This window comes from Bemisia tabaci, chromosome 8, assembly GCF_918797505.1.
Source record: "Bemisia tabaci chromosome 8, PGI_BMITA_v3".
NCBI lineage: Eukaryota > Metazoa > Arthropoda > Insecta > Hemiptera > Aleyrodidae > Bemisia > Bemisia tabaci.
Window position 1 is genome coordinate 1,197,950 of NC_092800.1, and position 25,436 is coordinate 1,223,385.

At 35.0% G+C, this 25,436-nt stretch overlaps 2 protein-coding genes across 2 annotated transcripts in view; one reads left to right on the plus strand and one right to left on the minus strand.

The window, feature by feature from the left end:
- Positions 1 to 77: 77 nt before the first annotated feature.
- Positions 78 to 18,573, plus strand: IntS4 (integrator complex subunit 4). Its single transcript, XM_019041080.2, has 16 exons — positions 78 to 458; positions 1,418 to 1,570; positions 2,586 to 2,714; positions 4,515 to 4,832; positions 6,113 to 6,252; positions 7,423 to 7,615; positions 8,427 to 8,601; positions 9,281 to 9,486; positions 10,945 to 11,067; positions 11,410 to 11,545; positions 12,473 to 12,606; positions 13,239 to 13,567; positions 14,241 to 14,405; positions 15,696 to 15,855; positions 16,611 to 16,818; positions 18,264 to 18,573. The coding sequence occupies exons 1-16, from the start codon at positions 402 to 404 to the stop codon at positions 18,458 to 18,460; spliced, it is 2,823 nt and encodes a 940-aa protein (XP_018896625.1). The 5' UTR covers positions 78 to 401; the 3' UTR covers positions 18,461 to 18,573.
- A 557-nt stretch (positions 18,574 to 19,130) lies between these two features.
- The window catches only part of LOC109030256 (syntaxin), a 31,269-nt gene continuing 24,963 nt past the window's right edge, over positions 19,131 to 25,436 (minus strand). Inside the window, exons 4-9 of the mRNA XM_019041127.2 lie at positions 23,444 to 23,518; positions 22,252 to 22,446; positions 21,523 to 21,599; positions 20,810 to 20,947; positions 19,847 to 19,957; positions 19,131 to 19,473 (exon numbers count right to left, since the gene is read on the minus strand). Of these exons, the coding sequence (XP_018896672.1) occupies positions 19,378 to 19,473; positions 19,847 to 19,957; positions 20,810 to 20,947; positions 21,523 to 21,599; positions 22,252 to 22,446; positions 23,444 to 23,518 (692 nt within the window). The 3' untranslated portion in view covers positions 19,131 to 19,377. The remainder of the gene's footprint in view (positions 19,474 to 19,846; positions 19,958 to 20,809; positions 20,948 to 21,522; positions 21,600 to 22,251; positions 22,447 to 23,443; positions 23,519 to 25,436) is intronic.

Below are 25,436 nucleotides of genomic sequence, written 5' to 3' on the forward strand. Positions count from 1 at the left end.
AATCATTCGACCAATCAAATCGTTGCATGACAAATGTCAACATAACCTTTCAAAAACTCAAAAAGTTGAATAACAACGCGAATCCGTATGAAATCACGCGAAAGTTTTCGTGCTATCTTCATTCAGAATGCTTGAATTTTAAAGTTTGCAGTGTCTGATTATCACAACATCAGCACCATCGTGTGAAAAAATCTTACATTTCCTCTTACTATACCGGCATGAAAGTAGTAAAGCACCTCATGTGATCCTTACATCGCTCATGCATTTCTAACTAAGTACTCTGCGACAGATCAAGTGTTCTCATGGTCCTCCCTAAATGTCAGAAGTTTTCTATGATATAGTTTATTGAGGCTATCATTGCTTCAATTGAAACAACTTAGTTTCATCCAATGCATTGAACTATGGCCAAAGTACTAAAGAAAAGAGCCCTAGCTGAGTACAGTCATCAAATAACAACCGTACGTATTTCATCTCTTTCTTACTTAATGACAATTAATTCGTACGCCGAGTTTTTTGCCAATGTGCGTTAAAAATTCAGCATAAATCTGAAAATCTCAATACAGAGGGAAAAGCTCATATGAGCACAGTTTCCCCTCCAAGAGATATCGATGGTGTATGTTGGCAATCACATAACTCGGTTTGCAATGTCGCAGACTTCCTGTCATACTTTATTTTGTAAACGGAAAACTACTCAACGGCAATTTTTTAAAACTGCCATGATTTTTCTTCTCTGTGCGAAGAATATTGTGCATAAACTTATAGGAATTATGTCAATTTGTTCTCTTTCAAAAAAATAATAAAGAGGCGGAGATTTTCAGACACCACAAACGAGTTATATGATTGCCGATTTACGCCGTCGACATGCTGTTTGGTGCAGCACTAGTTACGTCCATTCAGGAAGGCAACTGCAGATGCATTTCGGCCCTTTTGGGCCAATCCTCAGTGCAGTGCAGCCTCCTGAATTTTCTGCTACCTAGCTCGAGAGATCGTGAAAACCAGCCCGAGGAGCCCGACCAGCCTGTGGAGGTGTGGTGCCTTTAGGCGTGCATCTCTATAAAATTTACAAAAATAGATTTGGTTGGAATGTCTGCAGCACCATTACCCCACAAACGTATGTGCTCTTTATTTACCTATTACCTCAAGATGTAATGCTCCCTTCGACAAATTTTTTTATGTAGTTTTTGTACTTCCTGCAAGATAGATTCCTACAATATGAAAAGAATTTTTTCTCTTACTCATGCACAAATTTTCTTTTTTCTTGTTGAAGCGGCTCCAAGTTGAGTGTACCTACTTAAGTGTAGAACGGATCATTCTAAAATGTGGTTTAGAAATATGAAACCCTACAAGATCAATTGATTAAAGTGAGTTATCTACTAATTTAAGGTAATAAATTAATGCTTGACTTGTTTTTTCACAGGAGGTTGAGCCGCCCTTGAAGAAGCTGCGATTGGTATCAAAGCCTGTCATCGAAAACACAGCCACTGTCTACATCGGTCTTCTCAACAAATGTAAAACCAGCAATGAGGCCTTGCAGCTCTTACTACGTATATCTGAGTCCTTGCATTTTCAAGTAAGCATTTTTGTCTCAAGATATTCTGTGGGGTGCGGGCAAGGGAAGGGGATATTCTGACAATCCACTCTTAACCACTAGCTTTTCTTGGAAGTTAGCTAGCATCGTTTTCTCCTCAGTCTCAGTTTAAAAGTAATATACATTTTTTTGTAGGTAAAGCAACTTACTGCAAGAACCACTGGCTATTCTTTATACTTATAAAAGAACCAAACCGATCATTGGCAATTTCTGAGGATAGCCTCTCTTCCATGGAAAGGAAAATTGCTGAATGTGGACCATTCTGCTGTCTCAAAAATTCCTCAAACAAAACGCTTATTTCAATGAATAGATATCAACAGTTTTCTTTGAAATTTTCAGGTACTTTAGATTAAGTTGTGGAAATGACTACAAAAAAAAATAAAACTTGCCTCCATGGTAGTTGAAAATACATGAATATTCTCGTCTTTTTATCTTTGAAGTGAGCGTTGACTATTCTCAGCAATAGCAATTTAATAGCAACTCCTCCAGTAATAGTACCTAATTTCAATAATTTTAAGGAAAAATAAAGGATTTTACCAAATTTTAATGTTGTTATTATTTTTGTCTACTCTCACATTAGGTTCAAATTCAGCAAGAAGAAACCAAAGCAATTACATTGTTTTCAAAATTGTTAAATTTCTTTTTTGTTTCAGAAAATACAAAATTTGTGTATATGTATTATCAAAATTTACATGATTATTTTCCATTGAAATCAAAAACTTTTTGTAGGTATAGCCAAAAAAAAAAACAAATACTATTTGCTACTCAAGGAAATTTTTTAGGTAATTATGATGCAAGATTTTAACAATTACTGTAATTGCGCAGGTTCCCCTCTGCTATATGTACTTAATCCAAGGCAATCAAAGTTGTGCTGTAAGAAAAAATAAATAAATTGAATAGACAAGTAGGTCTGGTATGGTAAAAAATGGTTATAAAATGGTTAAAAAATGGTATAAAATGGTTTCACTAGGAACTAAAGCCTGTTTTTATGTTTCAGGAGGATGAGGTGTTGCCTGCCATCAATCTACTCTTTGAATACTACCACCAACAAACTAACTCAGCAGTTCGCGTCGTTGTATTAAGTCTCATCTGTGATATCGCATCAGACTCCAAAGTCGATTTGCAGGTTTGTCTATCCAATGAGATTTTTCTTTGCAGCAATAGCTGGTGAATATACCGCTCAAAAAGTAAATCTGTGGGCTGGTGTGCAGTTTTTAACCTCTGTTTGCTTAACTTTCTGTGGTTTAGCAATTTTCATTTTGACAGTGAGAATTTGAATGCAGTGCCTATGAAACCGCAGGATTTTTACAGGTCTAGAAAACCAAGAATGGACTACTAGACAAGGTACGAATTTTAGCATTCTGATACATGTTTCTTAACCAGAATTTCACGTAGAACATGATTCGCGCAATGAAAATTACTGAAACCAACTCCTAATGGAGATATTAACATTTTTATTTCACATTGGTTACGAGGAACTTGAACTGCCCCACAAGAAACTCAAAGCTCTACGAGAGTCAAATCGCGCACTACAACGGTTTCAGCAATCTTCTCAATCGAGCAATGTTCATTTCCCACCATGTGTTGTTCAAACTATAAGCAATTTGCTACAGCTGAGCCAAAGCATCAAGATTGAGGTTGCCAGATTTTTATATCTCGGAGACTGTCATGATAAACGTTTAGCGCGCGATGTGAATCACGTAGAGCATTGAGTTTTCATGAGCGGGTGGTTTGAATTCACGCATCAAGAATTATTGAATATCTTCGTAAGGATGTGATTTCGGTAATATTCGTTGTGCCTATCGTGTTTTACGTGATATGTTGATTGAGAAACATGTAAGAAAATGCTGAAATTTGCACCTTGTCTAGTGGTCCATTGTCGAGGAATTTCATCAGCGGGCTTATTATTGAAAAATTAAAGCAACCCGATAGGACATCAAAAAGCGATATATTGCATGGTTAAGATAGGGCTATGTCTTCTTTTGTCGTGCTTATATTGTTTCAATAATCGGCCGCAGATTAGGGAAATCAAGGAGAAATCGTAGAATTTATGACAAATACTGGAAATTTAAAAAACCTCTAAACTTGAAATCTGGAAAAACATCAACATTATCCCCACAATCAAAAAACAAAAAGTTCGCAAGACTGATTTGAGGTTCAATTTTCGGAGACTCATTCTAAAGTGGAGGAACAATTCTCAGTTAGGAATTGCAATTCTAGTCAATGGAACAGCTAATATCTGAAGAAAGAAGGCTCAGATGTTTCTGTAATTTGCGGTGCAATTAGAGTAAAAACTGTTTGATTTCCAATTCTACGTTCGCAAATTGTACTTGTAAAAAGTCAGGGAATTTCGATCATTTTGTTCAGGGAAACCTGGAAAAGTCCATAAAATATTTTCTGCTGACGCTGTGAACATCATAAACAGTGTGATTATAAGGAGCTCATACTAATGCATGGAAACTATATTGTCTTTTGTTGATCATGGTGAGTGAGAACCATGTGAAAGGTAAATAATTCTTCAAATTATTTTCTGACCGCCACCAAGCAGCATCTCACTTCAGGAAGAGAACGTATTTATCCGTCCCACTTTATAAAATGCATTACACCGGTAGATTGTACTTACTGAAAATCACTGGTGTGAGGCATTGTTACCAAGAGGATTAAAAGATCCTTTCTTTCAAACCTTTGACATCTTATCTCAATTTTGCGGTTGGCTCAATTAAAAAGTTTGCCCACAGAGGGATGTATATGAATAGTATCCTATTACTTAAGAGAAAAGTACATTTCAAGTTTTGACTTGAATTCCATGACCAGCCATTGCCCCGCAGGCCTGTTGCACGATACGCCCTTTTAGCCCCTTTAGTGTGACTCTCCACTCACCGCTCTTTCTCTCAATTTTATTGTTCTGTTTTCTCCAATTTTTCAGGTTGTGATAGAGGATACTCTCAACTCTTTAAAGAAAGAAGAGTCCCACAAAGTCCTGACCCAAGGCCTCTCAACTTTAATGAAACTCGGGAAGTTGACTCCTGATAATGTGTCACTTCATCTCAAGTTGGTTCAGTTTGCTAAGCAGCATTTGAACGATACAAGTTACTCCGTGAAAAACAAAGCAATGGACTTAATCGGAGAATTACAACCACTTGTTGGCATTTCGGAGTCGAGCGTTCAAGCAACGTTTAAATTGATCATGGACTTCACCCACAGTCAGGATGCCAGAGTCAGAAGTGCAGCTTTTAACACTGTGGTGCGCAGTCTTATCTTTTCTTTCCCTGTTTTGCAAAGATCCATTTTTTGTATCATGCTCTCTGTCAAATTGCTGTCAGAACCTGCTGTGTGTCTAAAGCCTCGTGAATACATCTCAAAAATCAATCTTTAAATTAATGGGAATTTCACAAGGCATAATAACAATTAATTAAAAATTCAACATTTCAAACAGATTTGCGACTCAATCCATGAAAAGGGACCTTTTTTTCCAAGAGAAAATTGTCCTTAACTTGTTGCAAATTATAAAAAATGGTGGGAAAAATCTGGAAATTTTGGCGCAAGTTTGACCCTGAAATCTCCAGAATTGAAGAAGATATTAGTCCTGAAAGTTCAAAACCAAAAATCTTAGGTTGTAGAAAAAGTGGTGTAAGTATTTGCAAAATTTCAAGGATAATTTTTTCCCAGAAGATAAGGTCCCTTTTCACTGTTACGGTCACAATTTTATTCTGTATAATTGAAAGTCATGCCGATATTGTGATTAATTTTATCTGCCAATACAAGACATTGCCTTATAAAGCTTCTGCAGGCCTATTTTAAAATTTAATCCCAGTTAATGTGAAAAGATGAGGCCAAGCGTAAATGGAGACAGACAGTCAGGTTACCAGCTGGTCTCGTCACTCAATGTCCTTTCATTTTGATGAGTAGGCTAAGAATTGATCAATTGGTTATTGATCATCGAAAGAGATGCAAATAGCGTGTTTGTCATCTAACCTGACAAAAACGTGAGATGGAAATAAAGTGATTCTACTGATGAATTGATTCTGACAACATCTCAACTCGGTACTCTGTACTCTCAATCTCTAAGTCACTTTCTAACATTTTATAACAATCCAGCGCCAGTACACTGAACTTCGGATTCTCCAAATGAATGTGGCCGTCAACCAGTTTGTATAATTGAAATTTTGGATAATGCAGAGGCCACTATGATGAGCTTAATTTGTCTCCCTGAATTCATAAAATGTGATGAAGTATACACAAATTTCAGTGAAGTACTATATTAGATAGTCATAAATAAAATATACAATAAAATAGGTTTGAGAGCGAAGCAAATAATCGGGGAGAAGGAAGAAGTCTTATCAATGGGTTTGCTTTGGCCGCTGAGAGAAAGTACAAAAATCAGGCCATAAAAAATAATCAGTTCTTCCAAAAATTAGTTTAGATCATCTGCAGTTTGGATAATCTGAGTTATGATGATCTGAGGTCTAGTGTACATTTTAGAATCTTTTATTGTTAATTTACACTCCATTTTCTGTTTCACAGATTGTTCTTCATGAACGGGGCTTAAAACTGAAACCGTCACATTACTCAAATATCTGCATAGCCCTAAGAGATGATTATGAGATCGTTCGGCAAGCTGCGCTCAAACTTGTGTGGATTCTTGGCGTCAATTATCCTGAAAAGTATGGCTTGAATTTTACTAACATTTAATATATACCTTCCTCTTTGAAATTTTAATTTATTGTTTTTCAACATTGTAAAGATCCATGTGAAAAAATATTGCCCGAGAGTGAGTCAACTCATTAAAAAACTATTCCTGTAATTCATGGATGAAAAATTTACTGCTGGGTGATGTCATCATGCGACACTTCCCATTTAAACATATGTATTTTATCAGATTAGGTCATTTTGCATATCTCTTGTAATAATTGTTCAACTTAGAAACCATGGATATCTTTGTACTCGGTTGTTTCCACTTAAACAGAAATTCATCTAATTTCAGACCTTTGCAAATTTCCATTTGACAACTGTCAAGTTTCTAAAAAATTGGCTTTATTGAATTGAGGTTTCTTTCCTCATAAACAGACACATGTTCAAAGTATCTAGCGACTAGGAAAATCAGGGAGAGATTGCAAGTGGAAGAGTCGTAACCTTCAATGCAAGATAGTGATTTTTTGTCTAAATTCATGGCGCTGCGGGGCGATTATTGAAATGATATCGACTGTATGTCAGCGCTTTGTCGTGTCGCGCCATCGACTAAGCCATTGCTTAGTCGATGGCGCGACACGACAAAGCGCTGACATACAGTCGATATCATTTCAATAATCGCCCCGCAGGGTACTGAACCCCTTAAGCACTCTCTCCCAGTCTGTGGTAAGGTTTTCCTTAGAAAATTCAAGCTTCTTGGTTAAATGGATCGGCATCCATTGCAGTACTATCCACTGATCTATGGTAATTTTTGTGTCTCTTTCGATTTGCGAAAAAAGGTCAGGGAGAACCACAGAAAGTAAGTCAGACAGATAATCCAAGGGTAGCGGAAAGCTTGGGAACTTAGCAAGAAGGGGATGAAAATTTTGTGAAACATACTGAATATAACAAAACTGACTTTTCACTATTTGTTTATTCTCTCTCTGTGAGAAAATATGTACTCTTAAATGGACTGCATTTTGCAATTTGGAACTATAAATTTTGGCTCATCTGAAAAAACGCTTGTGTGCATAGGGAAACTATTGGCACATACGTTGTTTTTAAACCGGGCTAGAATTTATAGTTCCAAATTGCAAAATGCAGTCCAAATATTCAAAGCTCCATTTAGTGGGTACTGTGTCATTGTTTTTATCTTTTTTCCACAGCACAATTGTTTTACCAGATAGTGAAGAAGAAATTAGACTGATTGATGATGCTTTTGGAAACATCTGCACAGCAGTAAATGACTTGTCTGTCCGCGTGAGAACACAAGCTTGTAAACTCCTTGGCTCTATGACAGCTGTCAGTTCAAAGTTTCTGCATCAAACGCTGGATAAGAAACTTATGTCTAACATGAGGGTAAGTTAGTGCCTAAGTCCTCCTAGGCATTTAAGCCACTTAATTTATTATCTACCTGCAAGTCAAAGTTCATGATTGTTTTGCTTTAACTATAAATTGTGGTTACATGTATTTTTATTGTATGAAAAAAAAAGGAAATTAAAGAAATATTAAGCCTCTATTAACAAAAAAACTGAAAACCTGAAGAACTAACTATTATGACGAAATTGGAAAAGACGGATTTTATGGCGGGAGTTAAAATTGAAATGATGAAGTCTAAGCTCACCTTGTAAGAGAGCTTATGCGAGTCAACCTTCTAATATCTCTTCAAATCGCATCATCATTAAGTTCTACCCATGAAACTAACTGAAATTAATCTGTTTGTAGTTTGAAATTGATTTATGTGTCTTGGAAATGTCCATCCCCCTCTCTGGAATTCAGCTCCGAATCCTCCCTGAAAAAGGACATGGGTGCATCTATTTATTTCAAGAGTTTTGAGGAAACTTTTGAATTTGAATTTTTCTGTTTTTTTTTTCCTCAGTAGAAAAATCAAACGTTTGTTATTTTTGCTTGAGAATCAAGTGGTCATAATGTGAGAGCCTATTGTAGACTTGCTCTATCAAAATATTTAACTTCCTTTTTATATCCAAGTTGAAATGTTGATTTAGGTTGCAGTTTCCTGAAGAACAAAACTCAATTATTTCAAGTGAAACTCGTTTTAAGTACTCATCATTCCATGAATTATTAAAATATTTTTACTTCTAGTGGAATTTCCATATCAAATTGTTTCTTAAAATGTGTTTTTTTTTTCTTTTTTCCTGCAAAATTTTAGAAAAAGAAGTCAGCCCATGAACGAGATTTTGAAAATTTAGTTAGTGGAGAGTGGGCAAGTGGTAACAAATGGGCGGACGATAAACCTAGAGAGTTAATTGATTCTGATGCAATCAGTTTAATGCGGTCTGGTGCTTGTGGAGCATTTGTGCATGGATTGGAGGATGAGTTTCTGGGTAACTAAGCCTTCATTACCTCTATTTTAGTGAATTCTTCCTGTAAGAAATCTTACTGTCCAATTCAATCTAATGAATCAAACTTAATCATCATCACTAACTTTCTGGTGTAACCATAACAGACAAAAGCAGGATTTGTTGTTCAAATTTTTGTTAGTTTGTCTCCTGGTTTAGCTATTTTTACTTAGTTTTAATGGTATCATTTACTCATTTCTTGCGTTCAAAATGATGAATGGCTGAACTGCTTAAGTTTACTTTCCGAATTTTGTACACACAACTCAATAAAGAAGGAAAAAAAATTTAAATGAAATAAAATAAAAAATAACTAACCAATAACTTCAATTCTTAAAATAATGAATCATCGGTATTTTATTTTATTTCCATGATTAGGGTCCGATTCTGCCTCCTCTTAATATCACTTAGCCTCTCGATAAAATTTGTCTGGTACTTTAAGCACCCATGCAATTTTAACCAAAGTTGTAGGCTTTTAGTTCTGTTTGTAAATTAACCTTTTAGAGGTGAAAATGTCATTTGGACTGTGAAATTTAGTATGTACTAAAGCTGAAAATTTCTTGTTACCGCATTTAAACATTTGCTTTGTCAAGGAGTCAAATTTGTTGGTAGAAATAGGTCTAAGTGATAGCTTTTATTTAATTTTCGTTTTATTTGTCTGGTTTAGAGGTGAGAACAGCAGCTGTTGAGGCCATCTGCAACCTTGCCCAGGACAACAATCAATTTGCGTCAGTCTCTTTAGATTTTTTGGTGGATATGTTCAATGATGAGATTGAAGACGTGAGATTAATTGCAATCAACAGTCTTACAAAAATGTCGCGGCATATTGAGCTGCGAGAGGACCAGTTAGAAACTGTTTTAGGAGCCTTAGAGGTAAGTTTTTATAGTACAACGTAAACAAAAAAACCCAAAAATAATGAGGTAACAAACTGATACACTAAGAGTGTAAGACTAGGGAAGAAATTCAAAATACAAAAGTGTCAAATCGAAATTAATAAATTTAAGAATTGATTTCGTTTATTGTGTGAGTTGAGTTTATTGTTCTTGATTTTATACATCTTTATGTTGCGTTTTATTAAGTTTTTAGTGTTTTGTAAGGAATAATCCGAAATTTTAATGGGAAGTAGGCAGAAGAGAACCATTTACATTCCAGTATTGCAAAAATTGCATATCTCATTCTTTGCTGCTAAAAATAGACAAAAAAAGTGAGAGATTGTAACAAAATTAAATACCCAGGATAATTTTCTGTTTGATGGCTCATTAAAAAGGGTAAAAATCAAAACGCAAAATTGAAAAACCTCGAACACAACGTTTAGTCGACTGTAAAGGCTTTGCCTTTCATCTCTCCAAAAAATTCAGCCAGATCATGCTGATTCTCAGTTCCTATAGCAGGAAAACAACAACTTTTAAAAATTACCTACCTGTCATCCAGTCTTAACCAAGCATCATGCTCTATGAAATCTGTTTAGTGCAGTAAATGAAGTCACAAAAAATATAACCGATAACCAGCGGAGACATGAACTGATGGAAAATTTGAGAAACACTCATTTTTGCTCATCGTAAATTGCCACTCCGATTAATAACTATCTCTCGATGTGAACTTAATTTGCACATTGGATATAGATTTTCTGTTGAGTGCACCATTTGCAAGCGTTACTTGGTCTTGGATCCTTTAAAATCGATGATTAAAGTGGGAAACAATGAATCTCCGTTTGCAACTTATTGTTGTACTTTATTTTTTCCTCAGGAATCTAGACAATGTAATTGTTCTAAAACTTCCTTGAACTTTTTTCTCCGTCAGAAGAATATTCTTCACAAATTTCAAGCTAGAAAGTTGGCTTGTTTCTCCTTAAAATGATTAAATAGCAGAATTTTGACACACCACAATAGACTTGAGTGCTTTTGCATTTTGGCCATTAATATAGTAGCCGTATCGAAAGTACTGTTCGGTACAGTGTATCTAGTTTGTCATAGAATCCATTAAATCTTGCATCATACATCACAAAGGACACCCTTTTTCAGAATATGAGCCTAGGAATTTCCACACGAGAACTGCTGTATTAAAGGATGAAATTGCTGTACATTCGCTCTTTTACTCTTCATCAAAATTACCATTCAAATTCATCATCAAGAAAAGTGCAGGTAGTCTTTCCCAACCTCTTTACCTCTTCGAACATGTTAAAATGAATGAGTAAGCTGCTGAAGATATGTAGCGTGAAAAGTACCATTTTAAGCATCTAGATAAAATGTTAAATCTGGATAGAACCAGCTGACCTTTTTTAAAGTTTCAATGTGCATTTTTCTACATATAGCCTGTTTGTTTCCTCACAGGATTTTTCAATGGACGTTAGAGAAGGTCTGCATTTGATGTTAGCATCTTGTCGTCTCTCCACGAAAGATTGTCTACAAATGTGCGTGGATGGTCTTTTGGATAACTTGAAGAAGTATCCTCAGGTAAGCTCAGGCGAGATATATTATTTATTTATTTTTTTATTTAACAAAAATCAACAGGCAGAGCCCAATTACAAGACGAACGGTGAAAATGAGTGATAGACAACTAAAGAAACAGTTTAAAGTAGCAACAACAGAGAGCAAATGAGAAACTCAACAAAAATATCATAAACATTTGGAAAAAAATGTCTCATGCTCATTTTGAAAAATTAAGTCTTAGATGGTCATTCTTGAGTTCGATATAACCTTTTTTCGCAAGCCGTGTATAGTAATTTTTCAGTGTTTTGATACTTTATGTTTCATGAAACCATCGTATTGAATTAATCCAAATGTATTGATTTGCAGGACAAAAAGTCAACGTGGCATTGTTTGCAGAAAATGGGCTCAAAACATCCAACACTTACCTTATCTCTAGTCCCTTCCTTGTTAGCCATCCATCCCTTTTTCGACATGCCAGAACCCAATGTGGACGATCCAGCCTGTATCCTTTTTTAATTTTTCTCTCTCATTTTGACTTTTCATGTTATTTAATAGCATAAAATATTCAAAGAAATTGGACAGCAACAGCTGTCAGGGTGGAAACAGTTTTCAATATACAAGAAAAAATCTGTAGAACAAACGACTCACTTTCATTTTCTTTTGTACAATTTTTCCGGACCGATTTCGGTCATGCAGCCCATCTTCAGCAATAAACACAATTAATCCAATCAGTCAGGCAGGAATCAGCAGGCTAGTTATTGCAAAATAAAGCAATAGTCAAAGACGATGATGGAAAAATGGAGCAATCTTAAAAGTTGAATTGGGTACTTGTCAAAGATTGAAGGATAAAATGATGGACTGACTATAGAGCATCTCAAGGGTTGCTGTTTACTTAGTCCATTATTTACTTCCTTTGTTCATTCCAATCACTGGCTTCCACCAATAGGATCCCTCTATTTTCCTCTTGTCTACTTTGTTGATTGGTTTGTCCATCAATTTCAATATTCAGCCCGCAGTCATATTTATCACTGAATAAGGAGCTGCATGCTTGAAACTGTTCTGGAAAAATTGTTACAAAAGAATGAAAAATTCAGTCGTTAATTATACTTTTTTCTTTTTGTACAGTTCGGGCAGTGCCTGCGTTTTTTTGTTTTTGTTGTAGCACTCAATATATTCCACCTATCTTATGAATTAAATAGGTGAAGCTTGCTTGGACAGTAATCAATCAGTCAAATAACTTTAACAAAACTTTGTACTTTTTGTCCTATTACCCTGTCAATTCACTGGTTGAATTAACTGGTGAATGGTGATGGATTAGTTAAATTGCTTACCGATGAAATCGCTTGTCAAATTTTTTTTTTTTTTTGCATAATTGGTTTTAAAGAGGTCCTCAAAAAATATTTTATTCCCTTAACTCTATTTCATACAGATATTTGTATATTAATTCTTGTTCTTAATGCTGCACAACATTGTCCGCCAATGCTGCAATTGTTCGAAGAAAATACGATCAAGCATTATAGTTACCTAAGGGATACAATGCCAAACCTTGTGCCTCAATTGAAAGTAAGTGTCTTGGAAGGTTCCTTGTCTTGGTTATTTAAATTAGAAACAATTGCAATTAAAATTTCAGGTTTGAAGAAACAGAAAATTGCTCAAAATTTTCTAGGGCAGATCTCTATCTCGAGACTCTGACATGTACACCAAAGAACAAGGTGACTGAAAGAAAGGCATCCAAAAAGAAATTACCATCTTAAGTGCCGAGAATCCACGAATGTTCTAAATATTGTATTATATTAAAATCTATAAATTCACAATTGAGCCTCCGTATAATGAAATGTAATGGTCCAAGGGAAAAGTTCTCAGTTCTTAAAAGTCAATTTTTCAGAGCAATAATTGAGGGCTTGGAGGACTAGGTGCATAAGTGCAATTCTTGCTATTTCAAGAAATATGTGTTTAAAGTTTCAAAATTATATGGAGCCTCATGGCGGAAAGAATGTTTAAACTCACTTTTTGATGCTTTAAAGTTGGATTGTAGTTGTGAATTTTTCACAAAATGTACCTTCAAAATAGTTTTAGTTGAGTTCATGAATTTTTCAATTTTTCAAAAAGCCCCTCAATTTATGCCAGTTTTATTTTATACCTTCGCACCGCCGTTTTTAGCATTACACCTAACAAAGCTTTGGATTCATTTTCAGTTCAACGTTTCTCTTCAATCCTCTGAATTGAAGTCAGTGGAAACAGCAACTTCCCAATTTTTGGAATCTTTATTGAGCAAAATAGAGGCAGCACCTTCGAATGGAGTGCGGACAGAGCTCCTTGGTGCTGCGGAAAGAGATTTGGATCGCTTGTCGCAAATAGATTCAGCGGTAGCAGGTTCGGCAAGACTGAGCGCCCTTTTCATCTCTTCGCAGCTGCTCTTCTCAAAAATCATCAATAATAACATGTTCTGCTCCAATTCCAACACAGCTCAGCAGACCAATACTGTCAAGAATTGTATGACTCGACTGCTGCAAAACGCTTTGAAGTAAGTACATAATTATCATCTCCTATCCTCCATTCCCATATTCTCAGCCCACAATTTCTAACTCTGATATCTGAGACATCGATCTTAATGAATTTTACAAGAAACAGTCGAAATTCTCCGTCAAGTAAGGTAAGGACAAAAAAATGACTCGCCTTTCCTAACTTACTGTAGTGAAATCGTAGTACAGTTGTACGAGTCCAAATAAAAATAAAACATACACATATCTATATTATGTAAAATCTTATTTGAATCACAATTATTTTTGTAAATATAAATTTTTTTTAAAATCTTATCAACACAATTTAAGAGTATTCTAATAGAAACAATGTAATAAAATTTACTTTTTATATTGAATATTAAATCACTCTAATGGTGTTCACGGTCATAGTACATTCTTGATTTGTGTTACACAAGAGAATTTTGTATTCTGCATTTTGAGTAAATGAAGAAGCTTTGCTTTCAAAGTGCTATGTGTTAGTTTCATTTTCAAATACAGATTTTATATGAAAATATTGGCTTTATACATAAAAAATCAATGAAGTTGTACTATTTGCTGAAACTCAAATCACCGCAAGCTTCGGAAGCAAATGCAGTAAAAAAAAAAAAACCCTCTTCTGTGTTGATGTAGTATAAATGTTACGTAGTCCTCAAATGTGTGTTTATGATGTTTCAGATTAGAGCATTGTTTTGTTGGATTAGATGAACAAAGACTAGCACTGGTTAAACAATTCAAGCTAAAAGTTTTAGCGTTACACTTGGTCTACATTGTTCGGGCAACAAATCAATCAGCCAGAGCTCTAACGCATTTCTTCCTGTCCCAAGTGGACAGGATACACAAGTAAGTATTCAAGTTGATGACTGTCACTGAGCCAGTAGTGATTTTACAAGTTGTTCCATTTATATCCATTAAAAATATCGATTTCATGTGAGGCAAGTTACCTCACCAAAAATCGATTGTATTCGGTATTTTTAAATGGAAGAATAACAGTGTTACCAACTTACGAGAATCGCCACCTTTGTTGAGTCTGTAGACAAGTTAGGAATAGCGGCTCGACATCATGAGTCTCACTAATAGTTGCTTGCTCTGCTTATTTTTAGTTACCTGATGAAGATTGAGACCCCCTACGCTGTATCGCTGTATCTCCAGATCTAAAAAATCGACAGAGAAATTCCCAAAACCCACTTGTCGGTGCGGTGTTTCAAAATCTCCTCTCCCGCTTCATTTTTTCAATTGAGAAAAAATCAACAAGATTCCTTAAATTTTTTATACAATTTTATTAACACAACAGAAGAAATTCATAGACTTTTTCAAGAGACTACATCGAACAGTTATCAATTGCAAATATAAAGTGTGACAGGAAATTTATAATGCTGCAAACTGCGATATGTAGTTTGAAAATTTCCCCGTTGAAATTAGAAGTGTCAAGCAAAATTTTACTGTCAAAATGACATGAAATCATGAAAAAATACTATGCGTGTACATAAAATTTAATTGTTTTCTTTTTCTATCGGTGTCCATTGTCTATTTGTCTATTCTATCATTTGAAAATGTAACATTCAGAGTCTTTTTCAAGGAAAGTATTCCTGATGCTATGGAATGTAGCTTTAGAATCAAGCCATACAACTTTACCGCCGTCTTTCCAAGAGAAAAACTTGAGGCTCATGTAATCACGAATGTAGAAATTGCATCTTCCTAGCGGAAAAAAATTGATTGTGCATACGTTTCAATAAAAAATTGTGAATAAATACTTGTTGCTCATCAGAGGAAACAGAGAATAGTCTAGAATTTCAATTTTATCTTTTCCAATCAACAAGCAACTAAGAAAAAACTTTCTTGTATGCATGTAATTTGAATAATCACACAGTATATCGTTACAGGAATGTCGTTTATAATCACCTCTGGTATTCTAAGGGAAGAGCAGACGAATAGCAAATCTTCCAATCGCTACTCTATTATTCCTTGTTTCCATTCAATATTAAGATTGTTAAGACATCAATCTTACAGCATGAGGAGCATTGCTGTTAATAAGTCATGTTTGCAAAAAATATTTTGAGTGGGGTGTACTTTTTCAAGCAAGCTATTTTTCTCTTATTTTATTGTAGCTAATTTCAAAAATTTTACTTCCAGGGAATTGACGGAGCAAAAGATAACCCCGGATTCTTTTACCGCTTTAATTTTTAAGGAACTGTCAAAATTAGAGGAAACCAAACCTGGAGCTGTTGCTCGTTGTTTGCAACCTCTCCTTCAGAAGTTCACCCCTCAGTCTCCTCCAAACCCTGATAAAAAGGTGAGCTAATGCCTTATCTTTTGTCTGGAAATAGGGCAGTTGCAAGGTATTTTTGCAGGATAATAGTATAGTTTTTCTAAAGTAAAAGGACTATACACAGTATACCAAGAAATTTGGCGCCGGTTAAATTTCAATATTTTTTTATGATATACATTATGGACTTGTGAGCACAATGAGCTTTTAAAATTGAACTTTTTATGTGCTAATCTTTAGAAAAGCAGGGCTGAAAAGTGAATATTTCGGCATTTTTATGTGCAATATCTAGTAGAGATGTTGCAGCATCTTATTAATGATCAAAGAAATCTCTTGTTTTCTTGTAGGCTTGGAAGATAATACTGATGAAAGGAATCAAATTCCTCCAAAAGATAAGAGCGTACGGTGCAGCGTCCACACACACATAGTAATGGTCTCACATTCGATCAAAGAACTTGTGTAAGAGGGCAGAAGAAGTCCTTTTTCAGCCTTTCGAGCCTCGAGATTAGTGTAAAGAGAATTTTATTTTAAAAATTCATTGTCTTAGGTCGTATGGAACATCATAACAAATAAGATCAATATTTAACGAGAGCCAAATAACTTGTTATTTCCTGGGTAGTTTATGAATATATATAATTTGTTTGATTTAAGCTTTTTAAATCAGTATGAAAGTAAAATTGGCTCCCTTCGAAAAATAATTATGAATTTTAAAAATAACTCGTATTTCAACCAGTTTTGAATTTTTAAACTCAATAGACCGTGTTTTTTATTATATTTTCCAGATTAAAATGTGTAGCGTAGAAGTAAATAGTCCCACAGGAGGTGCAGACAATGTTCTTAAATTCACCGCAGGTCTAATAATGGGTGTGCCCTTAGACGCTGACCTTTACAATGTTCCAACACCTAACTTTTTGCGCCTGCGTTTGAAATATCCTGACCAACAAACTCACCTCATCGTTCCTAGACCATCTCATTTAAGGCCAGTACCTGGTAAGTAACAGATGTTCAAAATGGTTAAACTCTCTTGAGTTACCTCTTAGTAACAAACTTCAATGGCTCTACTAGTGTTGTATGGCACTTGCATTATGAGACTGAGTCTTTTAAGACGATCAATATTATTTGTTTTTCATCAGCTCATGAAAAGAATTTGCTCTGGTCCAGAGGTTATAATCTCTGGCAGTATTGTATTGGAAGAAAAGTAGTTGTAATTAAATGGCTTTCATAAAAGTCAGCCGAACCTTATTTTACATCGTCTGATCTTCAATTATGTTTTATTTTTTTTATTTAAAGCTGAGAAACATTTTGTCTTCAAATTTAGTAAGCGGATTCTTGATAGTCCACAAGATGTTGAGTTTTTAGTCCAAAAAATAAAATCAAGCGGAAATCTGGTCGTGTAATATAAAGTTAGATCGATTTTTGTTGAAGTCGCCCTAATAGAGCATTCAAGTAATGAGGAGCCGTGTATTTCTTTGTTCCATTTTTCAAAAGTTAAGCTGGAACATAAGCGTAACTTATTGCTAGCAAGTGCAGCGACTGATTTCTCTATTTCTATCTCTTATTTTATTTATTCTGCTGAAAATTAGGGCACAGCCCTGTTTATCAACCTCTCAAGCTTGGAGCACGTATAAATCAACAATGAATACAAAATATCTGTCAAAATAATCAAGCAAGAGCAGCAATAAAAATAACCATTGTTTTCAGGAGAAGAGAGCTAGCTTGGCGTCCATCTCTTAGGCGACCGTCCGGGTAATCAATAGCCTGAGGGTTGTCTGCTCATACAAATTGCTAATCTCTCTTTATCAATTCAATCAATTCATTTCAACCTTATCTTCCCTTCTATTTTTAATCCTTTAAAATTAAAACTAACCAACATCATCTTTTGAAAATATCGGGGTATTATTTTATTTTTCGAAGGCAGGTACATGTTATTTTTGCTATGGCCAACCTCAGTAGTGTAGTAGTTATGGCAGTTTGCTGATTGCTATATTGTTGGCAGTTTTAATTTGTTAATGGCGGTAGTTCATTAATCAATTAATCCCTCAGAAATAAAGGTTCGCATGTCTCTATCATTTGCAGTGAAATGAATGCCAAAAATTTTTCATTTCTAGCTCTGAACTTACTATGTAATTGGAGTTGTAAAAAGTCAGGGAATGATCATTTTGGTCAAGGAAGACCTGGGAAAGTTAGAGAAATTTTTCCTGTTGAGGCTGTTGACAGCTTGTACAGTTCAACATTTAATTATTTCTTGCAGGAAAATAATTCTTCAGGAGAAAGGACCTCGGCTCAATAGGTGAAATATGGGGCTTATAGCTACTACTATTTTTGTTATCTTGTAAGAAACATTCTCTTTAAATTTAAAGGAATGGTGTTCAGCAGTTTTACTTCGGAACACTTCTTAATCAGCAGTAATGAATGTATTTACTAATTTTTTTCAGATGACGAAGGCTCTTATCGCTTAGTAACCACAGCTTTAGTATCTCATCAAGTCTGGACAGAAGCCAGTGCGGTGGAACTAAGTGTTGTTTTAGACTTATCTGAAAAGGACTCTGTCTTGGGTCCTGTTTGTATAATTGATTTGTGCAAGCCAATCAAACTCTATGTTTCTCCAAAACCAGTGAAGAGAGGAATTTAAATTATCATAATTTTTGTCAATACCAGTACTTCAGGTATGATCTATTGTTTTTTCCCCTTCACTATTTTTAATTTTAAAATTACTATCAAAGGAATAAGAAATGTGATTCTTAAGTTCCTTGCGTTTTCATTCCTGTTTGTCTTTGTAATTTCATACTGTTGTGAAATCTTCTATTTCCTAGGTTCAAGTTTTTCAAAGTTAAGAACGCACCAAAATATCCTGTTTTGCTAAGGAAGAACAATGCATGAACATTCAGCTGTTGCTGTTCATTTTTAAGAAGTGTTATGAACATTTTCTCTCGAAATTTTCAGATGATTTGGATCTGATCGCGAATAAAATTTTCTGAAAAATTGGAAGGAAAATATGTATTCTCAAATTTCCCTGAAAATTAATATTTTATCCAAGGAATGTTGGCTGAGTCTGAAGGCTTATGCGGTGTTCCTCCTTAGCACTGCAGTTAGTGTTTTTCTTTCATCTCGAGACATTTTTTACATCTTTTGAAATGACCAAGATTTTTTGTAGTATTTTGAAACCTATGGTAACTCGAAATGTCATGATCAGATTCATATTGCAAGAAAATATTTTTTTGTTTCATTTTCATATTGAGAGAACAGATTCAACTTAATTATGAGGAGGAAAAAATCAATGATATAAGAAATAATTAAAAGTGTTTTAGATCAAAAGTTGGTATTTTATTTTAAGACATATCGCAATAAAAAGGTAATAGGAAATCAGGGTATAGCAGAAATTAACGCAATGGTACTTATCAGGTATAATTATCACTTGAAGTAATCACAACAAAATCGAGATAAAACAAATTAAGAAAATATTTTACAAATATTTACAAAGAATGTAAGCGCATAACAAATGACATCATGAGGAACTTAAAATAGATGAATAGAAAAGGTTCATATTGATCAACTGGGATTTGTTGATTTGAAAAAACCGAGGTAAATCCAAAACACAATACCAAACACGAACACACCAATTATGAGCAGCAGAAGTAACTTTTTCTGAAACAAAAGATCATTCCACCTTGATTAGATTTTAAAGACAATTTTGACTTCATTTTGCAATTAAAAACTATAATTTCTGGCTCATCCTTAAAAACTTTAATGTGTAAAGGGGAACTTATTGTACATACGGTGTTTCTAAATTGAGCCAGAAATTGTAGTTCCTAATTGCAAAATGTAGTCCATTTGACAGAAAAAACTCTGCACACCAGTGGTGGCCTCCTGGCTCTTGGTACATTTTGCTGGAACTTGAAAATGTTAGTATTAAGTTCATCATCAGGCTAAAGCCCAGCTTTTTGACTCTGCATTTTTCAAGTTCACGACCAAAAATTGTTAAGGAAGAAGAATTAAAGAAGAAAAAACAAAAACTTACAAATCTTGCTTTCTCCTTGTATACTATCGCCTTTTTCGTTTGAACTCTTGCGGTTTCTACTGCCTCTGCTGCTCCCAAAACGTGATGTTCTATACTATTTATAATGTCACCCTAATAGAAAATAAAAATTTAAATCAAATTTCAAAGTAGAGGAACAACTTTCAAACCAACACTATCAAATAAAATTAAAAAAGAAAAGAGGTAAAGAATAAATCAAAAAATCTTTTTGATGATTGCAGGGATTCTTTCTTTGTGCTTGACTACTGATTTTCATATCATGCACTTCTATTTCAGGTCTCAGCCAAAGATTTGTCCACGTCATGAAATAGTTTATAAATCAATAATTATGTGATTATTTGTAACAAAGAATTCTATTTTTCCCAAATCAGGGAAAATGATTAGGAGGTCAAGCACTCCCAGCATCATATTTAAAGGTATAGAAAATGTGCCTATTTTGGTGGCAAGATATATTTTTTCTTCGGGAGGGATCATCAAAAAAGCGACAGAGCAAGCACTCATTTTCATCTCTTGCACCAATATATGTATTTTGTTTGCACTGTCTCAGTATTTTCATGAACAAAAGCATACGAATTTGTATTTTAGTGTCTCGTCTCACAAGTATAAAGAAGAATTATTGAAACTTTCAGGTAAATTCATGTGATTATGACTCTTTTATAAAAAAGTAAAATGCCAACAAAGTAATACTAAAACAGCCCAGACAAAATATGTTTTTCTGCGCAGGAGACGACAACATGCTCTTAATTCGGAGAACTGTAGCGCTAAAAAAACAAATGTAATGGGGATGGCAACTACGAACGGTTTCACATTTCAGCAACTGTCAATTATTTTTGTTGCTGCCTTTTGCCTTAAATTTTTTCAGTGGTTTTTACATTTCAAAAAAGAAAGAAAAAAAAAACACTGAACAAGATTTCTGTTAAAAGTAATACATTTTTTTGAACTCACCTGTTGTTCAACGAGTAAAGCCATTTCTACAAATAAGTCTCGTAACTCTTGGATAGACTTCTCCAGTTTTAACAATTCTTCATGTCTAATTTGAACATCCTCTAGAGCACGCCTTGCCTCTAGCGTCTCGGTAATTATCTGAATGTAAGATGAAGAAAACAATTTTATCAAAAATACTTATTTTGCCAAGAACAATTTATAAAAATGTTCCATTCAATACTGTCAACCAGCAATCGACTGTCTTCCAATCATGTGTGTTAATTGCTCAGTCATAATAATCTTGGTTTTATGAGAAAATTATTGCACAAGAACTTTTCTTGTGAACATTTGAAAGGATTGAACCGAGATCTGCGTAACCACATTTAATTTTGTCTGATTCTCTCTTAACTTTTATTTTTTTAAGATAGAACCAAACAACATAGCGCCTTGAAACTTTCATATAACTTGGCATGTAAAGAGTAAATTTACAACATTCCATTACAAAGGTTTGATTATTTTCTTATTGAAAAAAATAAAACATGAAAGGCAATTAGGCAACGCCTGATGAAGTTAAGCTGTTTTTCTCCAATTGAGAACTGGCATTCAAACCTTTTTCCCTTCACCTTTCACTCCTGTTAGTCAAGAATGTTTTTACGAGAGTAGGTGAGGTTGTGAGAATACTTTAAGCCTCTTGGGCAGTTATCAAATTGAAAATTTCCGTTGTCACTACTTACATCACCATTAAAAATTGAGCCATAGTTTCCTTTCTCAAGAAGCTCCTCCAACTTTTCGTCTGAGATCTCTGCTTTAGCTGGAAAATAACAAAGAAATACTGTTTTTGAATTCATCCCTAAAAAACTTTCATCATTTTTACATAAGATTTATCCACGCTCTGGAGGAATTTTCTTTTCAATGGCTGTTGATATCTATTTTTGTTTCACCAACTATCAGCGTTTAATGTTTCCAGTAATGGAACTTGGTATAAAAGATGATTGTTTACAAAATATTACTTCATGAAAATTGAAAATCAATTCCTGAAAAGAGACAAAAAAAAAAAAAACCATGTCATATACCAGCCTAACTTGGGTGTTTCTGCTTTTGAAAACAAGCCTGCGTTGTTTTATGTAATACTTTTGATTTCACATTTTACTTACAGCCTTGGGGGAAAATATCCCATTTTCACACATTCCACTCTAATACATGGTAGATAAAACATGTCCTTTTAGAATACATTTTATCATGATGCTGAGTTATCAGTTTGTCCAGAGGTCCAATCCTCTTATTTTTGATACAAGAATGTATGCATGATCAAAATTTGAAATTATCTCCAAAGATAATTATATTATAATCCATTTAATTTGCCGCAGTAATGCTAAAAATTAAACCGACACTTCTACGTTTGTCATCGTAAAATCAGCATAGGTAACAAAAATGTGAAAATAATTTAAAGAACAAGAAAATACCTATTGAAACGACTCGTTGGATCCGCTCCTCGCATTTTTCCTTATAATCCACCTGCTCAGCATTGAAGTCTGTAATTGCTTTGACAAACAGGTGTAAAGTTGTTGCATGCTGTGTTTTTCGAATTCTCAACCCTGCAGGGATTCTCGAACCGGGCTCCAAGTCCTCTTCCTCTTGTCGTATCCCTCGCTCTAGCTCTGGCAACAAAATCCTACTTCACTTTAGTACAGTTGGACGTAGACATGCTAAAAATAACCATGTGCATTGGGTTTGTGTATAACATAGTTCCTTTTAGCATACCTAAGTACGTCCACTTAAGTTTCAAATATCGATGGTAAAATGACAGAAATGCGTCTCTCGGTTTGTGATGTTTCAGACTTCCTGTGAAACTTCTTTTTTTACATTGAGAGCTACTAAACTTCATTTTTCTGTATGAAAAATATTTTGTGAACATTTCAAGCTATAATATTAGTTGAGTATCTTCTTTTGAAAAATGAAAGAGGAGCGGAGATTTTGAGATACTGCCACTGAGATACGCATTTTTGTAGTTTCACCATCAATACATAACTTTTCATGGAATTTTTGAGAATATTTCTGATAGCTTAAGAAATATCAAGTAAAAAATGGATTAAAAATCACTGTTTCTCCTGCATTACATAAAAAGGTGTAAGGAACGAAGTAGCTTTAAAAACTGAAATAGGTACACCTTTGTTAGAAACTATTCCAGAGTTTCGCTACAATGTACATATATTTCTGGAGTAGTAACTAGACCATGTTGCATCTTAATTAATCTGTTCCCTATGGATGCATGGCTAAAGTTGAAAAATGTGTATCTCCAAGTGAGTCATTGCGAATCTTTGCTCATGTTTTTTTTTCTTTTTGACAAGCAAATTAATGGACAGTTTCTCTTAAAATTTTTAGTTTTTCTTCAGTCATCTTACTTAAAACATTCACAGAAAATTTTAAGGAATAATCACTTAATTTTTTTTTTTAAAAAAAAAAACAAAAAAAGAACTTAAACACAACTAGAGATTTTTAAACATTGCAATGGAGATGCATATTTTCTAACTGTAGCCATCGCTATAACTGTATAAACTGCAGTTTCAATGCCTGCACAAACAGATGAAAAGGAAATCTGAAACTGGGTCTAATGACATCTATATTTACCTACTCAGAATCTTTCATGACACTTACGTTTTAGACGATGCTGCACTTTTTTGGCTATGTGTTTGACTGTTTCTGTGCGGGCATCAAGTTCCAATTTAAGTCCTGAAAAAGCAAAGAAAAGGAAATAATGCTTGGAAGTAGCTAAGTTTTCGAAAAAAAGTTCGAATGTTCGTACGGCGCTTTCTTTTAGTGTGGGAAGATATTTTTCGGTCATTCCGATGGAGGTGTACAAAGATGCAAAGTGAAGTGTCACGAAATTTTGTTTCACTCCTCATGAAATTTCAATAATTTTTCAGGAACTGCGCATCGATGGCCAAAGTGTGAAACCACGTATCTTCCTCCATTTGCGACGTTTCAGACTTCCAGTCCTAGTTTATTTTTTCATTAGATATAACTATAGTCGACATATTTCCTTTAAAATTCTCTTCACTTTTCTCCTCTGTTGGCATACTTAATTTTCTGTAAAAATTTCAAACTAAAAAGTTGGCCTCTTTCGCATGGGAAAAACTCAACAGGAGCGGAAATTTTGAAACATCGCATTGGAGTTACGTGGTTTCGCAGTTTGATGATCGGTATGCAACCTGCAAAAATTATCCAAGATCTCCTCAAAAAACTTCGAGATTTCACTGACATTTTTGTTCTTCCGAATTAAGATTTTTTCGTCGGATTTTATGGAGCGGAAATTTTGAAACATCGCAATGAAGTTACGTGGTTTCGTAATTTGGCCATCGGTATGCAACCCCCCAAAATAATCCGAGATCTCGTGAAAAAACTTAGAAATTCCACTGTTATTTTTTTCTTTTTCTGAATTAAGATTTTATTATTTCCACAAGCTTAGTGACATTTTAAGTCCATCGTAGAAGTTACAAACGATTCCTTAAAATTTCATGAAATTCTAGGTATTTCGAAATTTTATTTGTTATAAAATTTCATGAAATTTCGCATCTTAGGAAGTGTGGGCAGGCGTCACTATTTCGGCGGTGCGAAAACGACGGGCACGGGCGGATAGACACAACAGCTCATTCCCTCTCTCCTCTGACGTAAGGGCGTATCTCTAATTTCGACGTGAGCCTCAGAAAGCATGGATTCATACGTAAAACAGGGTTCAAGTGGAAATTAAGATACGCCCTCACGTCATAGGAGCGATGACATGAGGTCTGGAGGAAGGGAGGGGGGGGTGGTTTGACTATTTCGTCACGCACACTACATGAGCAGTACGAGGAGCGTTATCGCGTTATCCACCACCACCGCGACCACGCACACAGGTGGACGCACGTTACAGCTGTGAGTGTGAGCGGCATGCATTAACACTCATGTGTCAGTGCGCGACGCGACGCTTGTTCGTCGAAAGTTGCCACCCGTTTGCGCATGGAAATCGTCACGATTGTGTCGAGTTTTACTCGCTCCCGCTGTCTACGCTAGGATCCTTCCAACTCATAATTTTTGTGTCGAAAAAGTCGGATTTTCGGGTTCTGGATACAAATTTTTGAACAATTTGGCGAGGCAGTTGGATAAAACTGGACAAAATTGGACAAAAGTCACTTCAACCTGAATGCTTCAATCATCAGTCAGCCCATTGGATATGCCGGCATCACACGCTGAACTTGGCAGCTGAAAATGGAACTCAACAGTCATGGCTCAACGGCTGAAATTTTGCGATTTCGAGTTATTTTCATCCAAATTTGTATCAGATCTATTCGAATAGTTCAGACAAATCCGACATTATCCGATGGTCGTTGAGAATCGTTGCTGAATTTTGCGCGACACGTGACATTCAGTCGCATTCAGCACAAGCCGCATTCAGCTCCCTTATTCAGCGTGTGATTCCGGCATTAGCAGATACATTTCTGTTGAATGGTGCCATTTTCTGATGTGACTTTTGTCCTATCTTTGCTTTCCCTTATTCGAAAATGAGGTAGAAATAGTAGCTCCTAATTGCAAAATTCAGTCCAATCGGACGGCTTAAACAGAAGTCCTCGGTGAATTTTTTCTTCAAAGGGCCTTTCACCTTTCATACGTG

Excerpts from the sequence above, each read along its gene's own strand:
- IntS4 (XM_019041080.2), top strand. The coding sequence starts at position 402 with ATGGCCAAAGTACTAAAGAAAAGAGCCCTAGCTGAGTACAGTCATCAA. Across the intron at positions 11,546-12,472 it reads CAATGTGGACGATCCAGCCT|ATATTTGTATATTAATTCTT; the intron begins GTATCCTTTTTT and ends TATTTCATACAG. Across the intron at positions 14,406-15,695 it reads CAAGTGGACAGGATACACAA|GGAATTGACGGAGCAAAAGA; the intron begins GTAAGTATTCAA and ends TTTTACTTCCAG.